General features: G+C 38.2%; 1 protein-coding gene across 1 annotated transcript; it reads right to left on the reverse strand.

The window, feature by feature from the left end:
* Positions 1–898: 898 nt before the first annotated feature.
* On the reverse strand, positions 899–10,833 carry LOC140236479 (trimeric intracellular cation channel type 1B.1-like). The gene is made up of 5 exons (XM_072316402.1): positions 10,701–10,833; positions 7,801–7,957; positions 5,898–6,082; positions 2,207–2,294; positions 899–1,172 (listed from the first exon to the last, which is right to left on the reverse strand). Exons 1-5 carry the CDS (start codon positions 10,831–10,833, stop codon positions 899–901), a joined length of 837 nt encoding a protein of 278 aa, XP_072172503.1.
* Between the last annotated feature and the right edge of the window lie 11,828 nt (positions 10,834–22,661).

A 22,661-nucleotide genomic window follows, 5' to 3' on the forward strand; every position in this document is an offset into this window, starting at 1 on the left:
AGCTGCATGAGAGATCAAGGTCAGTCCCCCGCAAGAATTTGTTGCCAGACTCAACAAGCTTGCCGGGGGAGTTGGGGATGTCCCAGCCGAGCGTTCAAATGATGGGATTGCCGGAGAAAGTCCTGGCAAACGGGACATTCCCTGCGAAGTGGGGGATCGCAGGGATAATGGCATCTCTGATTAATGTGGCATGTTTCAGGTGATACACCTTTCGCAGGACAAGTGCTTGCAGATTACATAATTGAACTAAAAAAAAAAAGAACAAACAAATTCAGCTGTGATGAGAGATTTGAGTTCAATTGAATGTCTTCTTTCCCCCTTTAGTTAATATATGAAACTTTATGCCAGACATACCAGATAACTTCTTTTATTCCAAATTTAACCCTTAAATTCCACCCTATACAAATATAGGCTTAATATAGGCTTTATATCTTAAGCCCTTATGCATGAGAAGTGAAGAACAGAAAAAAGAGGTGACAAAGTGCGATGCGAGGACAACTATCCCCTCTATTAAATCTCTTTACTTAAATATCAACACAAAATGAATATTAAATGCATGAAATTTTGCATACTTGAACTCATTATTGCATTAAAACATATTCTTGCCACTTTATTGGTATGTACAGATTAAAATGCAGCTTTCTACCACTGCACACAAGATAGAATCAGTAATATGCACCATAAGACTTGATTGGTATCGGCAGGATAGCACACGCATGCTAATTTTCCAATGTTGTATATGTTCTTTTTTTTTCTTAACTGTTCTAAGATATACCAGAAATCATGTACCCTTTGAAACAAGCTGACACAGTTTGGCAGTGAAGGATTTTTCCTGATAGTCTTGTGGAACTCTGGCTCAACGGAGTCTGGGTACCAGTAATTTGAACAAGTGACAGGTTCATTCCTTCTTGGGTTTCCTCTCCCCTTTGGCATGAGATGGGGCTGGGCCTTGAGTGGGGGCATCCACGTTCCTCCACTTACCAAAGAGCAGGGGCCTACAGGTCTCCTCAATGGGTGTGAATGGGTCTGTGATACCAAAGACCAGGGAAGCAATCTTCATGGAGACAAGAAGGGTTGTCAGCATCAACATCAGCTCAGGGGAGGGGATGGTGATGTATCCCAGATTCTCCAAGGAAAGGAGGATGCTGCACAGAATGGTAGCCTTGGTGGTGCTAGGGGAGGGGGAAGTCAGTTTAGATAGTGCATCAGGTCTTCAATGTAAGCAGTTCAAGTTTTAAAAAGAAGTTGTGTTGAACAAAGTAGGTTGGAAATTTTTATACAGCATTTCCTTTTTTCTTTTTTTTTTTTCAAATAAAGAAAATGGCATGACCTTCACATCTGGTTCAGAAAAGATTAACTGAGAAGTGAGAAAGTGGAAATCCTGGGTTTCCCTAGACACAATGATGATCAAACAAAACATGTTTAATCCTTGTCCTTTTTCACGTGATACAAGAGCAGAAAGCAAAATTGGTAGCAGATACAAGTTTGTAAGTTGTCTACAAGAGAAATGTTTCCAAAGTTGAGGCTATTTCTTGAGATAGATAATTCCCCCCCCCCCCCCTGAACTTTGAGGACTGGACATGGGATTTTTGTTAACAGGTCACCTGATTAACAGAGTTTTGTGCTTCCTGCCATGAACAAACACAGGCCAGAGTAAGGATAACTAAATAGTACATCAAACTAAATCAATGCTAGCATATCACTTAGTTACACACATATCTAGACAGTAATTCCTTTCATTAAAGAATCATTATGGTCTTAATCACCCAGGGTTGTCCCTTCAGTGTAGTCATTTCCATCACAGAGGGGTCCTGTCAACATTACTACCAAAGCTTTGCCAGATACCCATTTGTAATCCAGGTCAAAGTCACATTGAGGGTGTAACATCTTATCTAATAAAACATGCACTGTGCTGTGTTAGAAGGTAGGATCTTTTGTATCGACTGTGCCATAGTGCTTCTTCACTGCTTTTACATGTACAGACAAATGCAACATTACTTTTCTGCAGGCATTTATTGTGATATCAAAGATCATAATCAACAGAAAGAAAGAGAGAGAGAGAGAGAGGAAAAGCCAATGGCATTCTTCTAGATACAGTCTACTGCTACTGGAAAACCACTCCCTAATCTGTTATTGAATGTCTCCCAATAATCACACTGTATTATAGAGCTATTTGAAGGGGTTTCATTATATGCTTGATACATACAAGGAAGGGTTGAGGAGTTCATTCTGTGACAGGTTCCCAGCTCCACGCAGCACTCTTTCAAAAATACGCATGAATGCACTTCCAGACCCTGTTATGAAGAAAAACATAAATTTTAAAAGCAATCCAGAACATTATGAAGGCACAGTGTAGCCGCATTGTCTTCACCCACACAGAGAGAGAGAGAGAGAGAGAGAAAAAAAAACAAACCCAAAACACTTTGTCTTTTTGTGCAATCCATACTCATAAAATATTGGAATGTCCTTAAATCTTTGGTGTACATGTATATATATCTGTTCACTTGCCTATGTAAAGCAAGGTCTAATGCAATTGGTTTTTTTTTCTTGCAAACAAGTGAATTACTCAGATATTGATAAAAGTTCCAATGAACAACTGAATTCATGTTAATACTAAATTAAATCAAATTTTCCTGTGGAATAACTTCTTCAAGAAGTCTTTATTGGTGAAGTACATGTATGGGAGAGGGGGACTTGAAGAACTACAGGTAATAAGTCTTTGTGTGTGGTCTCTAAAAATATTAATTTATTTCAGCATACAACAGCACCTAAATTTCTGCATTCTGTCATATGCATTTACACTCCAGAGCTTAACAAGATGAAACACTCACTTTGACACTTTCAAAGGATGTAAAAAAAAATGACACATTAATTCAGTTCAAAGTAGTGACACATGAAATTCAATATTTACAGTAAATGCACTCATATTCTAGGGAATGTAAAAACAAAACTAAAGAATGCATCCAGGGTAGTTTTATTTCTTGACTTCACTTGAGAAATTTAATAAGTAAATGTCAATTCAATACAAACTGCCATCTTCATACTGTGTGTGTGAACTGAACAGGAAAGTCTGTCATAGAAGGCTGATAACTTCATCCCTTTAATAGGCCTTTCTTCCCTTTATTCATGTGCACATTAAGACAAATGACCATTCTTTTTTCTCAGTAGGTTTGCAACAGGCACTTTACTCAATTTCGAAGCGACAGAGTGCAGTAAGCTTGCGATACGTAACAATTCATGGAATTCATGCTCGCAGAGAGGATCGCTTGCTTAGACCAGTGAACATAATGGCCAATTAATTAACACTTGGAGAAATAGTCAATTGATGCATTGAATAAACAAACTTTTTTTTTGTTGTTCTTTTGCCAAATATCATTCTGTAAAGGGAAGGCAAACCCAAAGAGCAATGTGGATTGAGTAAAAGCATTAGCATTAGTAGAACACATCAGTGAAAATTTGAGAAAAATCGGACTATCGATGCAAAAGTTACGAATTTTTAACGTTTTGGTGTTGGAACAACTGGATGAGGAGACTACTAGAGGTTATGACGTATTAGAGGACAACAATATAAAGAAAATATAAAAGGAATTGCACAAAAATTCCTTTTTCTACCAAAATGAAAGAGCTCTTGAGTAACCACTTTCAGAAAGCAGGGGGAATAAGTGCTACCCCTCACATATGTCAGTATCAAGTTGAGGGAATGTATAATTTTCATGAAAAATGAATTTTTACTGATTTCCCTTTATATTTTCTTTATATTGTAGTCCACTCATACATCATAACCTCTAGTAGTCTCCTTTCCCAGCAGTTCCAACACCAAAACTTTAAAAATTCATAACTTTTGCATTGATTGCCAGATTTTCCTCAAACTTTCACCGATGTGTTCTACTAATATTACTGCTTTCACTCAATCCACATTGTTCTTGGGGTTTACGTTCCCTTTAATGAATACTTTGTTGCTGTCAGGTGGATGTACTGGGCAGCATCATCTGGAAGAATTACAGGAAGTTTCATTAAATCACAGAAGTTTGTCTTTATGAATTTAATAACTAAAAGATCTGCAGGTACAAATGACCCTCTTTTTTTTTTTTTGCTCATGCAAAAAGTGGAACTACACACTAGTATATGTCAACGCCAACTGAAAAGTACATCTTGAGACTGCTGTAAAAGTGGATATTTTCACATGTAGCATGCAAAAATATTTGCGTGCTTTTATTTTCGCGCTAGTGTCTGGTTGTGCGAAATGCGTGAAAATTTTCACTTTTACAGTAAGTGTCCGTGACAAGGGATTATGTGACCCCTGTCACTTTATTGTATTATTTACAATGGCCTTTACTTGTGGCTTCAAATTATAACATTTGAAAGTTTGTCCAACTCATATGAAAGCCAAGTTCAAGTTATGGAGGGAGGGTGAGTTAACAGACTGCCAGTGTTTCATAGTGATTAGAATTTGAAAGTGTACATGGACACATAAGGTATGCAGAAGAATTTATGCCAGAGACTTACACTGTACATACATGCATGTACTGTATGAGCTATCGTTTTCACATATAGATACAAGTTCGCCAATGAGGTAACAGATATTTTCGCAAGATGTTTTCCCAAATGCACACTGATGCTTTCATAAGTGCCCCATTATCCTAGTGCATGGCAACATTTTCACATGTTGTTAAATTTGTGGTCCAACAAAGATTCCCCAAATTTGCAAAAAATAACAGCTTGTCCAGTATCTTTTGTACTTTCAATTCAATTCAATTCAATTCAATTCAATGAAGGTTTATTGACAATAAAAAAAGAACATGCAGCTCATTAACTGAAATTGTTCATTTTACAATTAAAACAGAAATACAACATTGTACAAAATAGATACAGTGTATATATATTTGTGAAATTGGCTATTGATATGAATATGAATCTAACGGAAACACTGTACAAACAGATAAAACATTGATATTTCATAACCCGCCTCAAATCCCTGAATTTCGAACGAAGACCCTAGAATTCCCATGGAAATTATCAACAAACAGTACATGCATAAATATTTTCTTTTTCGCTGATTAAAACCTTTGACCTCTTAACCCTCAATAAAAATGCATGTATTAAAATTATCAATAATGGAGTACGAATACTGAAAAATATTGCACATGTAAAGAAACAAATGATTGTAAAAAATCATTGAGTAACTGAACTGAGCAGGGAGTAATTAAATTTCTGAATAAAATAATTGAGCTTAATTATCGATACGCATCATAAACACAATCATATGAATGTAAACAAACTCAAGGCGCCGTTATGGCACAACATGTGGTTCTCAAAAAAAAGTCTAAAGCACATTTCAAATATAAAGCAATATTTCAACACAATTAACAAAGCATTAAAAAAACCCAGTGTATTTATCACAAAGGTATTGAGTGCTTCCCACCCCCCACCCACCAAGTCCAAATCAATGAACATCCAAGTTATTAAAAAAAAAAACAAGATATCTAAAAATCCAAAAAGTTTCAACTTACACCGAACCTATCACAAATCCATGCATCAAAATATAAAAGAGAAAAAAAAATCAGCACCAAACATCAAACTTATAGCATCCAGCCTGACCCTTGATCCTTGACCTTTGACCCCATGACCTCAAAACTCTCAAGAGAATCATTGATGGGCAGATATATGCACTTGAAATTGACCTTGACCTTTTGGACATGATATGCATGAAATTTACTATCAAAAACACAAAGAGAATACTTTACAAAAAGTCAGGAATATTGCACATTGATGAGTAGAAGATCAGGTACCTGCATGGCAAAATGACACATGATAGAACCTTGTTATGGAAATTATTCAAAACCATTTAATATTGAGTTAAAATGCCTTCAAAATAAAAACAGAGCTTTGGGACTAACCTCTGACTGTGCCAATTATGACCATGATTAAGAACCCTTGAGGATAGACCTTGGCTGCTTGGAGTACACCGAGGCCCACTTTGCGGGCCCGTACAGCCTCTTTCATGGGCCCTATAACCAGTTTTCCTGGAAAGCTGGTTACAATCTTATAGAACACGTCTCCTGGTGAGTAGAAGATCAGGTACCTGCATGGCAAAATGACACATGATAGAACCTGCATAATCAAACCATGATGAAGATTAGTCCATGTTCAAAAGTATTATGCAGAGTGTAGAATAGTTTTTTATTTCTCAAGCTTCAAATTGTATATCAGTATCAGTTTATCAATCAGAAATGACCATCAACAATTATGTCACATCCCATTCCTTGTATTTTTAAAGCCTCTGTATAGCATACTAGGACTCCGTTTACTGTGCGAGGCTCGGCCGCGGCTCGGCCCAGCCCCGCTTCAGTGTAAACGCGCAAAAGGCCAAATGCGAGGCCAAAATTGGCCTCGCATTTGACCTCGCTCTAGAGGTGGTCTCGGCCGTGGCCGAGCGGCGGCCGAGCCCGGCCTTTTCTCAGTGTAAACGTAAACTGGGCCAAATGCGCGGCCAATCTCAGTCTAGCTTCCAAACCCTCTGCCTGTACTATTTAGCTGTTCAGGATATTAACCCCCTCAACATCGAAAACTAGTATAGTTTAAGGTGGTTTTGTCCTGCAAAGGATTTTTTCCTTCGGCAAAGGCCTTTGCCCGAATGGCGACTTTGTCGCCACGGAATTCATTTGGCAAAGGGTCTGAAAACCAGACAATACCAAATTGCATTTGTTTACAGGCAGAGCGCCACTACGACAACATATTGAAAGGTTTGAATCAAAAGCGCGGCTGAGCCCGGCAGTGTAAACGGACAAAATTGCGGGGCCTGGCCTCGGCTCGGCCGTGGCTCTGCCATGGCTCGGCCCAGCCCCGCACTGTAAACGGGGTCTTCATGGGCCACCCATAAATCCCCACACTACCAGGTGTTCAATACATTGTCAGTTAAAAAATGTGATTCAAGTAAAAAAATGAAATAGCTCGAAACAAAAAATTGACACCTTTCATATAATTGCAGTAACATTGTAGTTATTTTGCTGTCTCAGAGATATTATTGAAAGCTTATAGAGAGCTTACTGAAAATATCATATTTGATACATAACAGATCCAGTTCCCTACTACTCAAATAATGTGTTGACAACACAGCAAACATTCACATTGAAGGACAAGTTCACCTTCATTAACATAAGGATTGAGAGAATGTAGCAATATTAGTAGAACACATCATTGAAAGTTTGAGGAAAATCGGATAATCCGTTCAAAAGTTATGAATTTTTGAAGTTTTTGTGCAGTCACCGCTGGATGAGAAGACTACTGCAGTGTTGTCACATGCGTACAACAATATAAGGAAAATACAAAGAGAATTTCACAAAATTTCATCTTTTGAAAAAAGTACACATTCCCTTTACTCGTTACTGACATAATGTTATGGGTAATATTATTCCCATTGCCTTTAGAAAGAGGCAAGTCAAGTGCTCTTGTATTATGCGAAAAAAGTGAAAATATGTTGAATTTTCTTTACATTTTCTTTATACTGTTGTACTCACATGACATCACGAGCCTTAGCAGTCTCCTCATCCAGCGGTTCCAACACAAAAATCGAAAAAATTCATAACTTTTGCATCGACTGTCCAATTTTCCTCAAACTTTTCCTGATGTGTTCTACTAATACTTCTGCATTCTCTCAATCCTTATGTTTATGAAGGTGAACTTGTCCTTTAATAATTATGCTCCCTTTGACAACACCCTCTGACAGTTTGGAAAAAAAGACAGACTTTTCACAGCTTGCATTGCAGTATGAAAAAGGACAGTTCGCCTGATGCAACGTACCACACAATAGTTGCTATGCCAATCTTCATGTGGTAGGCAAATGGAGCGAGCAGAGACTGCCCAAGGAGTGCATTACTCAGTATGTAGCCAGCAAACGAGGACAGCATGCTGCACAACCAGCATGCTAGCGGGTTGTTTTCTGCCAGTGAGAGAAACCCTACATTGAAAAAAACAAAACCAGACAAAAAATAAAAACAAAAATGGTATGGCAGATGAATAATACTATTATATCAAAGTATCATCTTGTGAATCCAACCTCTACATTGTGTACATGCAATTGAACATACAAAACAGCTAGAGAGTAGAGGAAAATGATTATGTATGTTTGCCATAACTGCACAGATCTATGGAGTTTCAATGATGTCTGCATCTGAATACAGTTTCCATTCTTTGATATTTGTGCATGATGAAAACTTCACACATAATTCATCCTGTAAAAGGAGGGAAATTTAGTACATTCATGACAAAATTATAGCCACAAGTATTGAGCAACCTTTCACCAGAAATGCTATCTATGTACTAGGTGTTACTCAAAAAAAAAAAAAAAAATCCCACTTTTGATCCTTAAAGGGGGTATCTCACTGAGCGGCGAACGTTTGCGACCGTAGCGAATTTGAGATTTCGCCAGGGTTCATAAAGGGTTGCAAAAGGTTCGTTAACAGTTGCAAAAAAAGTTCGCAAACGGTTTTTATTGTCGCAAACAGTTTTTCTTGTCGCAAAGAAATTTTGAACATGTTCAAAATTTCTTTGCGAACCTTTGCGAATTTGTATTTTCGCTAACAGTTGTAAACATTCGCAAAACACTTGCAAAACACTCGTAAGAATTTGCAAACGGTCGTAATACAGTGTCGCTAACATTTTTAATTGATTCGCCACTGCTAGCGAACAAGTAACCATATGGTTCCTATATAAAAGCTCCTGAAACAGGCAAGGTTCCACTCTAAGAAAGTTCTTGAAGTTCTTGACATCTCCATCATGTAATTGCTGCAAAAGCTTTTTAAAATTTCATATTGACCAAAGTCTGTCCTCTGCAACAACCACTCTTTGACCCAAACAGTCTTTCTTTTCTTCTTCCTTTCTTGTTTTTCTTTATCTTCTTTCTCTTATGCTGCACGATAGTGTAGCAGCAGCCTGGCAAAGCAGCTCTTCAAGAATGGCAGCACGTTGAGCCTCTTCTTGGCAGAAATTTATTTCCATATACTGGAAATCCATCTTGAACAGTTGTCACAAGAGATCTGAATTCGTGGAAGGTTGTATGTTCGTTTTATGGCTCTGACTATAAATAATCGCCTGGTACTTTTCTAGGTCCCAGAACATTCGCAAATTGTCGCAAATGATTTGCAAACAGTTGCTGATATTTGCAAAAGATGTATAGTTTTTTATAAGATGTATAGTTTTTAAACTATTAAAGGGATGGTACAGTATTGGTGGAGATGAGAATTGGGCTTTTAACTTTTTGCGAGATACCAAAAAATGCTTATGATATACGTGTAGTACAGAATATAACATTTTAAGAGGAATTCAAAGTTTATTTGATGAAAATCGGGTTTGGAATGACTGAAACATCTAAAAACAAAGTAAGACAAAGCGATCGTAATAAAGTGTGGGTCCCACACTTTATTAGAATTGCTCTTTTTTGGATATCTCAGCCATTTCAAAACCAATTTTCATCATATAAACGTTGAACTCCTCATAGAATAATATGCTCTTTCATATTTCATAAGAGGTTTCTCATTATCTCACAAAAAAACGTTAGAAACCTGAAATTACCAGAACTGTACGATCCCTTTAAAGATCAAAAGTGGAAAAAATTTTTTGTTTGTTTTTTTTTTGGGGGGTTTTTTTGTAACACCTAGTATGTGTATTAGGGAGCATACAACAAAAGCTGATCATAATTGCGGGAAAATACATCACATGACCTAGTCGATTCACCATGATGAAGCAAACCTCATGCCTTTGATGAACTATGCTGTTATTCACATGTGCATACATCAGTTCCTTTTACAACATTTTCAAACCAAAATTAGATGCCAAGAATGATGCAAGAATTTTTATAAAAATAATGTCTGTGAGTACATGTACAGTATGTACACTCTGTACATGTATAATCTGATCTCGTATGTGGAAGTTACGGTGTGATGATAAGGGCCTGACCATACAACTTATGATATCTGCAGGAATATGAAGTACAATTGTAGGCTCAGAGATTAAGGGAAGCTTCAAATTATGTAACTTTTCTTCTTCATTGAGGTGCAGCGATCCCACTCTGTGCATATATGAGCAATGACATTTTGAAATTTATAAATCAATTGTTTGCAACATTGAGATATTTTCAACTGGAAGCAAATGTGACATCATAATCTAAAGACTTTGGAAAAGTGTTATTCCACATTGTGCGGGCAAAATGCTTGTGCATTTAAAAAGAAAAAAAAAGAAAAAAAAAAAAAACTTGTAGGAAGCACTGCCCTCTCAAGTAGCCCCCATCAGGAAACACAAGGTATAAGTACTTGCAGATAGGTATATAACTGAGTAACAAAATTAAAGATACTTTTCTTCCACATTATAGCCGAGTAATAGAATTAAAGATCCTTAAGTCTTGTGAATTTGTGAAATTATGCCTTACAAATATCAACTGCCACAACATCAAATTGATACATAATCATTGTGGGTACACACACCCCTATTTTGAAGGCCATCCTAGAGGACTGTTTGGTTGTTTGTTTGTTTTTCCCCTCCCTCTCTCTCTGTGTCTCAATCTCTGCAGAAAGCGTCGAGTTTGAGAGCAGTCTTGCAAGTTTCAAAGTTGTCAAAGAAGACCATAATATGACAACAATATGTGTATTTCTCCTCTGTAATTTCTTCATTTACAAAAGTCTGAGAGGCTCACAATCCACACTCACCATCTCCTGCATCTTTCCTGAGGGCAACAATCATCATGATGTAGTGAGCAATGTCAAAGACTGGGAACAGTGGGAGAGTGGCATATGTGTTTGCATACTCCACAAACAGGCCGTAGTCTGGGATGTAATTCATGATGTTCTCTGGGATGTGGTTATGAAATTGACATGAATGCTTGAGTTGACAGATCTCTGTGGACTTCAGGCTCTTGCAGTCACTACTGAGCTGCTAGAGTACATAACTTGATTTGATTTCAGGGCCACAATACATGAAATGTCTTGCATTAGATGGTGGCAGAGCAAAGGCAGGTATCTGTAAGAGATGCAAAAAGATAAAGGTTGACAATCACAATGCAATTTCAAAGAGTACAAGGAAGTAGGCATTCATGATGCTATGCAGCCAGTCATGTGGTATGCATGGACAAACAATACACCTACATAGTTAAAGTTGTGACCATGCAATACAAGATCCTAATGAAGTCCCACAGAGCTATGTAGGGACAACTGACCCTGAATTGCAATTGCAGGAGACAGACATTACCTAAAATGTGTGAGAAACTTTTTTTGGACAAGTTCTGTTTATGAACTGAAAACTACTTGTCTTTCCAACCTCTTGGTATTTGAACTTGGAGTGATTTTTGACTGACATTTTGGGGTATTTTTTTTTCTTTCTTTTAGATTTCCAATTGACTTGTACTTACAGACATTGTACTTTTTGTAGTTTGACTAGGTGATCATTACAGGATACTGTAAGATCATTTAAAGGACAAGTTCACCTTCATGAACATAAGGATTAAGAGAATGCAGCAATACTAGTAGAACACATCAGTGAAAGTTTGAGGAAAATTGGACAATCGATGCAAAAGTTATGAATTTTTAAAACTTCTGTGTTGGAACCGCTGGATGAGGAGACTACTAAGGTTCGTGATGTCATATGAGTACAACAGTATAAAGAATATGTAAAGAAAATTCAACATATTTTCACTTTTTTCGCATAATAAAAGAGCACTTGACTTGCCTCTTTCTAAAGGCAATAGGAATAATATTACCCATAACATATGTCAGTAACGAGTCAAGCGAATGTGTACTTTTTTCAAAAGATGAAATTTTGTGAAATTCTCTTTATATTTTCCTTATATTGTTGTACGCATGTGACATCTTACACTGCCGTAGTCTTCTCATCCAGCGGTGACTGCACAAAACTTCAAAAATTTATAACTTTTGAACGGATTGTCCGATTTTCCTCAATTTTCAATGATGTGTTCTACTAATATTGCTACATTCTCTCAATCTTTATGTTAAAGGGACTGTACAGTACTGGTTGAGGTGGGGATTCATGTTTTGAACATTCCTAAGTGAGACAATGAAAAGCCTCTGATGAAATATGAAAGAGCATGTAATTTTAAGAAGGATTCAATGTTTATTTGATGAAAATTGGTTTTCAAATGGCTGAGATATCCAAAAAAGTGTTAATAATAAAAGGCGGCATGCCACAACTTTATTAGGAACTCTTTGTTTCACCTTGTTTTTGGATATCTCAGCCACTTCAAAATTGATTTTCATCAAATAAACCTTTGATACCCCCTTAGAACTGCATGCTCTTTGACATCTCATAGAGTGGTTTCTGAATATCTTGCAAAAATGTTAAAAGCTAAATCCTCACCTCGACCAGAACTGTACACACCCTTTAATGAAGGTGAACTTCTCCTTTAAGTTCAGCATGCTTCAAGGATGTTTACTGACCCTTAGACCTTTATCATCACCAGATTTTTAAATCCATTTGAATTCAAACATGAATTATCCTTTAGTTATGAGATACTATACTGTATATGTGATAAGAATATGTTTTGTTTCTCGGTGCTTTAAGTACCGGTAGAAGTTCAAACCCTGCATGACACCCATTTCAAAGAGCAATATAAATATGTTACTTTGTATTTGGATTATAGTATCATTACAAAGTGACAGCAAGTCCTGCAATCTATGGTCAGCAGTAAAACTTGAGACAAATAGAGAGAATGCTTATGGCACTATCCAACCTTTTGTGGTTGGAAAATGGAAAATGGTCTAGCTTTGTTTATACTACGGCTGCTCTCATCATGAAATATTTCAATGTTGCAGTCACAAAAGTTTTAAACATCTAAGGTTTTGCCATTACAATATGCAGTAAACTTAACATTCTGGTGGTGAACTGTGCAACGCTAGCCTGATGGCTGGATGCATGTTCTGTGCTTAACCACACAGGAGAATCATAATACAATTTGAAGAATGTTTGAAGAATAAAGTCACAGATACCATGCTTCTTCCTGCAGACAGAAACTTATTGAAAAAAAAAGAGATAATAATGCCAACATCATGTGTAATTAATGAAAATCACACTCTGTTGTGTAGTTTCACTGGTGATGTTTTGATCACCACATTTAGTACAGCAACTTCCACCAAGATGTCAAAGTTTTAAAACAAAGTGTAGTATAATGTAGCATAAATGGCCATTGAGCAGAAGGCCTATAATTAATGATTTTTTATATGGATGAAGGAAAAAACAAAAAACAAACAAACAAACATACAAACAATCAAACAAAACCTAACAAACAGCAAAAGCATACAAAAGTGTTGTATCATGTTAGTATTTTTGTTCATTTTCCCCACCTCATTCTACTAAATTTAGCTAGACAGATCTATAATACTTTGGCTTCACAAAACATACAAACAAATAAAACACCTCTCCAGGGCCCCATTTCATAAATGATGTGAGGATAGCAACTCTTGCTGGAAAGAAAACTTTCCATGGCAACAGCCAAACAGGAATTTGGATTCTTGTCATTACCATGACAACTGCCAATTTTTTGTTGTTTTTTTAAATGAAATGAGGCCAATGAGAGCACCTGATGGCACTTCTAAGGAGATATTTTCATCAAGAAACAGAATTGAAAAATGGGAGTGGGAGTAACTAGTAGGCCTAAGCCCTAGAGTTGGTTAGATTATCAATTGGAATTAACATGACTAATTTCATGCACTTTACAACATATTTCAATGCTTAGCTATACGAAGCTCCAGTGCAAGTTACAAGTACTGTAGATCATTCATCACTCAACTCAAGCTCCAATCTTGCCAAACACTGAGAGTCTCATATAGATCTAGAATTATCTAAAAAAAATTAGATCTACACAGTTCCAGCGAGAAGCAACACTTTTCTGCAGCAGTTGAATATTGTGAAATAGACTATACTGTACATAGATATAGTGTAGTCATACTACAAGTACAGTAGCACAATTGCCAATATCTATATCTACAATTGTAGGGCTGAGGGGGGCCTCTCTAGTCTACTACTACTAGAACCAGTTCTACTATGTGACCATGAACACGAAGTGTCCCACAGTACAACTGTGTAATGGAGCACCTCGGGGTTAGTTTCTTAAACCTACTTCATCTACCCTGTACATGTAGTCTAGTACTATAGATGGTCTAGGTCTAGTAGTACATCGTACTAGAGCAAACAATCCTGTTTGCGGCAGGGTGCCTTTTCTGGAAAGGGCACTTTCATTCATCAATAAAACAGCTAATGAACATCACTTGTGCTTAGTCCCACTTTAGAACACAAGCAGGAGTATACTTGCAAGTGCTATGGGAAGTGACACCTGAATGGGCCTTTTCATCAATGACTGAAATGGCCCCGGCCGGAAACATGCAAAAGCATAGGTTTCTTTCTACATGTAGATTGGTCTAGACTAATCAGTGGTCAAATTTTGCACACTTATGCCTATGCTTGAATTACGGGTGGCTAGCTCTACTCAAGTTTAGACCCATCTATATTATATCAAGTAGCGTAGATTTTAGACCCCTATGCCCTACATGTTGTAGATCAGTAATTTGAACAGCATTCACACATCAGTCTTCAGCTTTGGATGCAACCTTTGCATGGCACTTTGCGCATTGGCGATATAAATACGAATATGAATACCAAGTCGCAGTGATTTTAGCCTTTGAACAAAGCCCTTTCACTGCCTGCTGTGTAGTGGTGAGCGAAAGGTTTGAGTAAAACCAGGAAAGAGTGATCGGGTGCTACGCGATGTCGCACAGGGAGAGTGCCTGGTCAAAAGGCTACACTGCTAGTGCTACCAACTCGCGTAAATACTCAATCTTGAGTGATACACGCCATTAAAACCATTTAACAACACGCAAGCGCAGAGGTTTCAAATCTGTCCTAAAACTACTTTTGTCCTTCTCAAAGATCCCTCCTGACTGAATCATTTAAAGTCCTTGATTAGGAAAAAAATTGACTATTAAGCGGAACCAATCCCCCCCCCCCCCCATCCTGTTGTCCATGATTGCACTTCATGGGTAAGTAAATTTATTCAAATTGACACATTTTAGTATTTAAGGTAAAATTTAGCCACGATACTACACTTACTAGGCATTCCCAGGTCCAAAATCCTAGAACGCCAGTCTGAACGTGAAGCGTTCGGGCTGGTCGCAGTTAGCAAGAGGTCAAATCATGACGAGCAAAAACTTTTCGAGAAGCTTTAGACATCTAAACTGTTAGAGTGTAGCCGTAGAACTGAAGAGGTAGAGTCACTGCAGTAACTTAAATACTACTATTACTAGGGCCTAGATTTAACTTTTTACATACTGCTGGTCTTTGCAGCTTTGTTGTTTTGCTGCCCTGTTTACCACGTTTAAATTTTACTGTGAATATGAAGAGCTAACTAGAACCCCCTAGTACAGTTCGGGAAACCCACTCACAAGGGGGGCCCCTCCTTATAAGTAACCCGTCCCCCTTATAAGTAACCCCGTCCCCCTTATAAGTAACCCCCGGGGCACCCCTTATAAGTAGTCTCCACGCTTTTTTGCAATGCAACGCGAAAATGAAAGGACTGCGGAAATTCGCTTGATTATGTCCATAAAGCTTCACAAGTTTCCTAGTTACTCACGAAATTTGAGCAAAATCGGTTTGAGGCATCATATCTAAAATCATGGATTTAAATGCGATGTCAAACGACCCATGGGAATGCTGAAATGCGAGCGATTACTGGCGTGAGTGTCGCCAGGCGCGGCGGCGCGGCAATGTTTGAGTGCAGACGTGGCGACTGACCTCCGTACTCAGTCGCCACGTCTGCACTCAAGCATTGCCGCGCCGCCGCGCCTGGCGACACTCACGCCAGTAATCGCTCGCATTTCAGCATTCCCATGGGTCGTTTGACATCGCATTTAAATCCATGATTTTAGATATGATGCCTCAAACCGATTTTGCTCAAATTTCGTGAGTAACTAGGAAACTTGTGAAGCTTTATGGACATAATCAAGCGAATTGCCGCAGTCCTTTCATTTTCGCGTTGCATTGCAAAAAAGCGTGGAGACTCCTTATAAGGGGTGCCCCGGGGGTTACTTATAAGGGGGACGGGGTTACTTATAAGGGGGACGGGTTACTTATAAGGAGGGGCCCCCCTTGTGAGTGGGTTTCCCGAACTGAGTAACAGGCTGTAGATTCTATCTTTCAAACATGATCACTTGATGATATAGAACTCTACATACAAGGCTATAGGCATCAATGAGCTTCAGTGTGTCTAACCGTTAGACATATAGATCACTAGTTAGATTACTCGGTATCTATAAGTCAATAAGTGAATATTAAAGAGCTAGGCATGAAATAGATTTCTAGGCGATAGGCCTACAGTACAAATGCCACATGATATTGCATACACGGGACTACACATAGCTGTCATACCAGTAGCATCATCACGAAGTTATTTTATCAAAGTACACGAGTAATTTAGCTTGTCAAAACATCGTTCTCAAGTTTGATGTAACTCTAACTCTTCTCTTGAGCTCGTGTTCACCTACCTGGCTATGCCTATAATGGTTCCTGAATCCTAGCTATGATGTGGCGAACCCTGGGCTGGCCTCTGGGCGAACCTTAGTACCTCGCATCGGTTTGCGCTTCAGGTCAACGAACTTTCCTCAAGCACCTCGATTGTGTTGTGCGGATACAGTGTATTTTGTACTGAGGAGTATATGATGCGGAAGGGTGAATATTTCATCATAGTCATTGTTGTTTTGTGTGATATAGGCTTATCTACATGGATTATTTAACCTATTGGCGATATAATCTTGCCCGCTCACCTCTAAAATTTGTGGTAAACTCGATTTCATAGCCGAGTCAAACATGAGTAAAACAAGCAATCTTACTAATAGCTGCTAAGTTCAGCAAAAACACAACCGGAATTTCAGTTATGTCAGGAATGTCAAGTATGTTTATCATGAAGATCTCAAAGCGTCTATCAATCGATAAACCATCGAAACACATGGGTGATGAGATGGCATCAAACGATAAAGCAAAATTCAAAAATTGTTTGCGTTGTCAAAATGTTGGTGCTTATTAATGTTCATGATTAACTTCCCTGGGAGCCGACACCAGCACGTTTGTATCGGGATATATACAGCGCCCCGGGGGGGGGGGGGGGGGGGGTTAGGAGCCGGGGTGCCGGGTGCTGCAGCACTCTTGTCATGCTTGTGAAAAATAAATGTTAGGGCAGTGGAATCAAGCACCACAGAAATCATGATTTCTGATGGGGGGGGGGGGGGATCCCGTCTTCTGTATATCATGTTTTCATCATGCATGATTCAATACTGTAGTCAGCTTACATGTAGATATCAGATAACTAGATATCTGTCATTTTAGCGAAATTCTTGATGAACTGGATGAAACCTCAAAAAATCCTGATGATTTGGATATAATTTTCAAGAAATGTGATCAGAAAGTGAGTTAATCACGCTAAAATCAAATCATTACCGGCGTTTATCCGTATACCGAGTTGCGGGGGGGGGGGGGGGCGGAGATAATGGGGAGTGAATGTTTGCCTCCATCCCTCACGTTTTTTGGTGCATAAAATATGAGATGGGAGGGGAGTGGCAGCAAAAAAAAAGAAGACTTTTTTGTTTTGTTTTGTTTTTGCTTGTCAGCCGATTTTCATCGGAAAGTCGCACGTCAAAAATTTAAGACATTTCTTTATGTTTGTTTTCGTTTTTCTTATGTTTGTTTTTCTTTTTGCTTGACAGACCATCTTGACACCCCTTCACTTTAAAAAAACGTAGCACCACCTTGCATGATACGCACACGCCCGCGAAGTGTAGGCTTATTTTAATAAATAAATGAATAAATAAATAAATAAATAAATTAATTAATAAATAAATAAATAAATAAATAAATAAATAAATAAATGAAAAAATGGAACGGAAGTGAAATGGTTGGCATGGATATCTGTTTCTGTGTATGTAATAATGAAGTAGATAAATCTATAGGATTTCTCATTTTTTTTGTGTTTAAAGTCAGTCAAAACAGTCATTTCTAGGGGCGCCGATCAGTTTTAATGATGGGGGTGGGGGCAAAACCTGGAAAATATGTGCGAAGAAGCGGAACGACGGGGGGGGGGGGTATTGGAGGGAGTTAACCCTCCAACATGATGGAGATTTTGCACTTTCAGACCTGTAATTTAGAGATCTAGTGCACACCCATTTTGGTGAAATATTCGACATTTGCTTCTGTCAGAGTATGGAATATCACATTCAGGGAAATGTGCTGGGGAGAGGGTGGGAGGGGGGATAAGCCCCCTCCCACATGGGGGAGATTTTGCTTTTTCAGACCTGAAATTCCGAGATATGGTGCGCACTCTTCGTGAGGTAATTGATTTTTGTTTCAATAAAAAAAACAAAGAAAAAGAAAGATAGAGTAAGAAATTCGGAGAATGTGTGTGTGTATGGGGGGGGGGGGGGAATGGCTGTGGGGGACTACCCCCTTCAACAAAGGGAGTTTTTTTTTTTCAGATCTGAAATTGAGAGGTCTGGTAGACCCTACACACTTTTGGTGATATACGTTCGTTGTTGTTGTTTTTTATCAAACAGCAAGAAAAATACATAATAATATATAGGAAGGCGTGAAGGGGACGGTGTGGAATATCCCCTCCCATGCACACGAAGGACATTTTTTTTTTTTTTTTTTTTCATTTTCAGACTGGAAATGAGGGATCTGGATTCTGGTGCATCCCTTTGGTGAAACATTTGATTTTTGTTTACATACATACTAAAATAATTTATGAAGTGAAATATAAACACCGCACCAGAGCCAAAAAATTGGACTGAGGTTTCGGTCAAAGACCTTTGTCAAAGTGAGACTGAAAGTAAACAATCTCACATGAGGCATACCGCCATAGAGGTGAGGCATTTCCTCCCGCCTCCCTTAGGCCTATACCAGTTACTATAATCCAATGTATTTGTGTTATGAACCTAATTAGGATATAAAAACAAACACCGACCAAAGCTGCGATAAACCAATTAAACTTATGGGTATAAATCACGAATTAAAATAAATGTATGTTCAAAATTTGCTAAATTGTATAGGCATTTATACTTCAAAGATGCTTTACGACAACAATGTATGCACGCATGCTCAATCACCGCTCTGTTCCCAAGACGGGGCAAAAGCTGAACACTTTACAGACAAGCTGAACAGCTAAAATGAGCGACGGGGGGGGGGGGGGGGAAGTGGCAGCAAAATGTGAAGACTTTTTGTTCTTGTTTTTGTTTGTTTGATTTTTTTCCCTTGTCAGCCGACTTTCAGGTGACTTTCAGGCATCTTATTTAGACAGTTTTCTATCAAAAAAAGTAAGAACATTTCCACATCTCGGGAGTTACGAGGAGGAGCAAAATGATAATGTTTGTCCCCAATACTTTTATGGGGGAAACCATCCCCCATCGACGCCTCTGCATATGAGGGAGCTTTTGTAGGTGAAAGATCTGCTGCACACTCTTTGATAAAATATTAGGAAATTCGTCAATCTCAAAAGTGTACAAAGTCTATCGAAAGGGACCCAGTAGTGGAGCTTTTGCATGTTTATGATTGCAATTCAACGATCTGGTGCATAGTTCTGGTGGTGTTTCGACAATTTTCCATAAAGAAAGTTCGAGATTTGTCCTCATCTCGGGAATTGCTACGGGGAAAAATGATTTGTCTGCCCCTAACATTTCCGTAGGGGTGGGGCAATTGCCCCTTTGCCCCCCCCCCCCCCACCTAGATAGAATCGACGCTCCTGATCATCCCTGTGTATGCCCATAGATGTATCCTGACTGAGTCATCAGAGGCATCATCGTTTCAGGAATGATTCAGGAAACGAAGGGGAGTTCAATTATGGCGGTACAGTTTTTTGTGTTTGTTTGTTTGTTTGTGTTCGTACATAATTTGCAGATGGTCCTGAGTTGCTAGCGTCATAGCCAAAATTGATACAATCACATTTCTGCTTCCTCCATTTTTTTTTTCAAATTTCAGGGGGGGGGGGGGTGATTGTACAGGTCAAGGGCGCCGGAAGCGGGGGGGGGGGGGGGACAGGGGTGGCACTTGCCCCCCCCCCCCCCAATTTTTTTTTTTTATTTTTTTTTTGGGGGGGGGGGGGCAAAACGAGTCCCCCCCCCCAAAGTGTCCCCTGTAACAAATAATTAATCAATTATTTAAAGACCAAAACGAACAATAAAGGCACTTTTCTTGTCTAAAAGTTGTCAATTTCATAACTGAAAATGCAAAATTTTCGAAAATCATAATTCATTATTAACATTCATTATATTTTTTATAGCGAAATTATGGAATTTGAAAATGTTCCGTGTATTTCTGAGAGAAAAAAAAATATTCAGGCGCAATGATATGAAAACATTATTCAGTTAAGCAATGGCGTCAAAGCTTTACAAATCTTTGCTTAGTTTATCAAACAGAATCATGATCTGTCGATCGGGATTGTAAAAAAAAAGAAAAAAAGAATTAAACCCCTTTCAAATTGCTTGGCCAAAATCATGAAAATGGGAATGATTGAAAAGTTACTACTTTCCTTAATTCAATCATAAGAATTAGGGATAATATTATTCATAGATTAAAGAAAAACAGGGGAGACGATCACTTTAGTCAATTTGCTCATTGGGTTGCGACTAATTTACCTTTTCATGAAAGCCTGTCAAAAAAAAAAAATACGGTGGTCTATCATGTTCTATTCTGATATCTCAGCGAAAACATTTTGGCTTGTTTAAATGCTATAGTACTCTGCTTCTAAAGGTCAATCCAAATCACGCGGCGGCGTTGCACTCTCAAAGGAGGAGAAGAAATCACACACAAACACACACACACGCACACATGCACACACGCACAGCAAACTTGTTTTTATCTTTACATCATCTTCTTGATGGCTCTTCGCATGACATAATGTGAACCATTCACATCTGTTAACGTAGTAGAAGAAACCATTAGAGACAGACTGAGAGTCTACAACTTGACAAAGACGACTTACTCCGAAGTGCCACCATGTGGAATGATTTGCCGACCTCTGGGTAGATATAATGTCTTCTGTCCAATTACATTTCTTGCTTTTAGAATTGATTCATCCGTAAGATTGCCAGTAGGATTTCTACAAATATGAAATCAGCTTTATGATAGATATTTTGCTGGCGGCAAACAACGTAGATTTTTTCCCTCTCTGTCTTCTACCAGTTCAAAGAGCACCGCAAGATTCGTTCTCATAAAATAGTATCCTTAAAGAGTAATTGAAAGGTTGTTGGAAAAGGATATCACAATGGAGGAACCTACCTGACAGCCAATTCCGTTTTTCTTTCTTTTAAATCAACAAGAACAACAACAGAATTCCCCCGATACTTAGGGAGAGACAGATAGCCGGGTGAGTGAATGAAAGATGAGTAATAAGAAAGGGAGATAAAAAGAACAGTAAGAGAGCGGAAAAAGAGTAAGAGTCAAAGTCTAATTTGTATTTCATCTTTCACCGAAAAAAGCTAGTGCTCTTAAAGAGCAAATACAAAAATGCGTCTGCGAATAGGGCCTACACTTGTACATGAATACATGCAGATACATATTGTAATCAATTTTGATATTTTTATCAAAACTTTCCTCGCAGTCATTTTTAGACTGATTTCAGGCACGTTGGTTCCCTTAATTACCAAGGTATACAATACTACTGATCATGTGAACGTCCTTTTTTTCAAATAGGAAAAGAAAAAAAAAAGTTTTAAACCAGCCAAAGGCAAGAGATAGAAACTACATCTCATGCATTATTAGTCTTCTTTGCAAAGCTAGACAATAGATCCGGCTATATCCTGCTTTCTTTACAAAGGTAGAGTCATGCCACATGATGTTTTCCTTCTGAAATCGTTGACGTGAACGCTCATTTTTTTCTTTTTTTCTTATTGAGACATCCCTCTTAAGCTGCGTGACATTCAGAATTGATTTTGTGGTCCCTTGGTTTAACAAATAAAAACAGAGCCGCGTATGGTGTTCCGTCTATCAAATGAAGATTTGACATTACCTGGGAAATCTATTTAACTCCTTCATTCAAGACCGTAGAAAAGCACTTGAACAACATAAAACATCCAAATACAGCACTGTCTGTTCAGGTAGCCCATGCAGTTAGAGACATCAGCACACTTGATTAAACCATCATAATGCTGCATTATAGACCTTTATTTGAATGCACGTGGGGATATGTGCATAACTTAAATACCGAAAAAGTAACAATGGAAATACCAAAAGAAGAAATGAACTTGATGTATAAGACAACACAGTGAAAAACAAAAACAAAAACAAATTTGATTACTCTTGTGTATAGTAACTTTCAGTTGTTTTTCCAAGTAAGTTTTTCTTGTCAGAGTAATCATTCCGCAAATTTGATTACTCTTGTTATACTTTACTGAGAAAGTAACTTTCTGTTGTTGTTTTTTTCCAGTAAGTTTTCCTTGTCAGAATAATCACGCAGCTTTTCTCCGAGGCAACATGAAACCGCATTAACATTTTCATAGCGACAACAACTCCGGTTGCATAATCTAATATGGTAACTTTACAGTTAATGGTCATTCTGCATCCAATGATAACTGCACTAGCACCAGTGACTAGCTACACCTTTCCGTAGCCAATCAATCACAAGAAAT

This window comes from Diadema setosum, chromosome 13 (genome assembly GCF_964275005.1).
Source record: "Diadema setosum chromosome 13, eeDiaSeto1, whole genome shotgun sequence".
Lineage (NCBI taxonomy): Eukaryota > Metazoa > Echinodermata > Echinoidea > Diadematoida > Diadematidae > Diadema > Diadema setosum.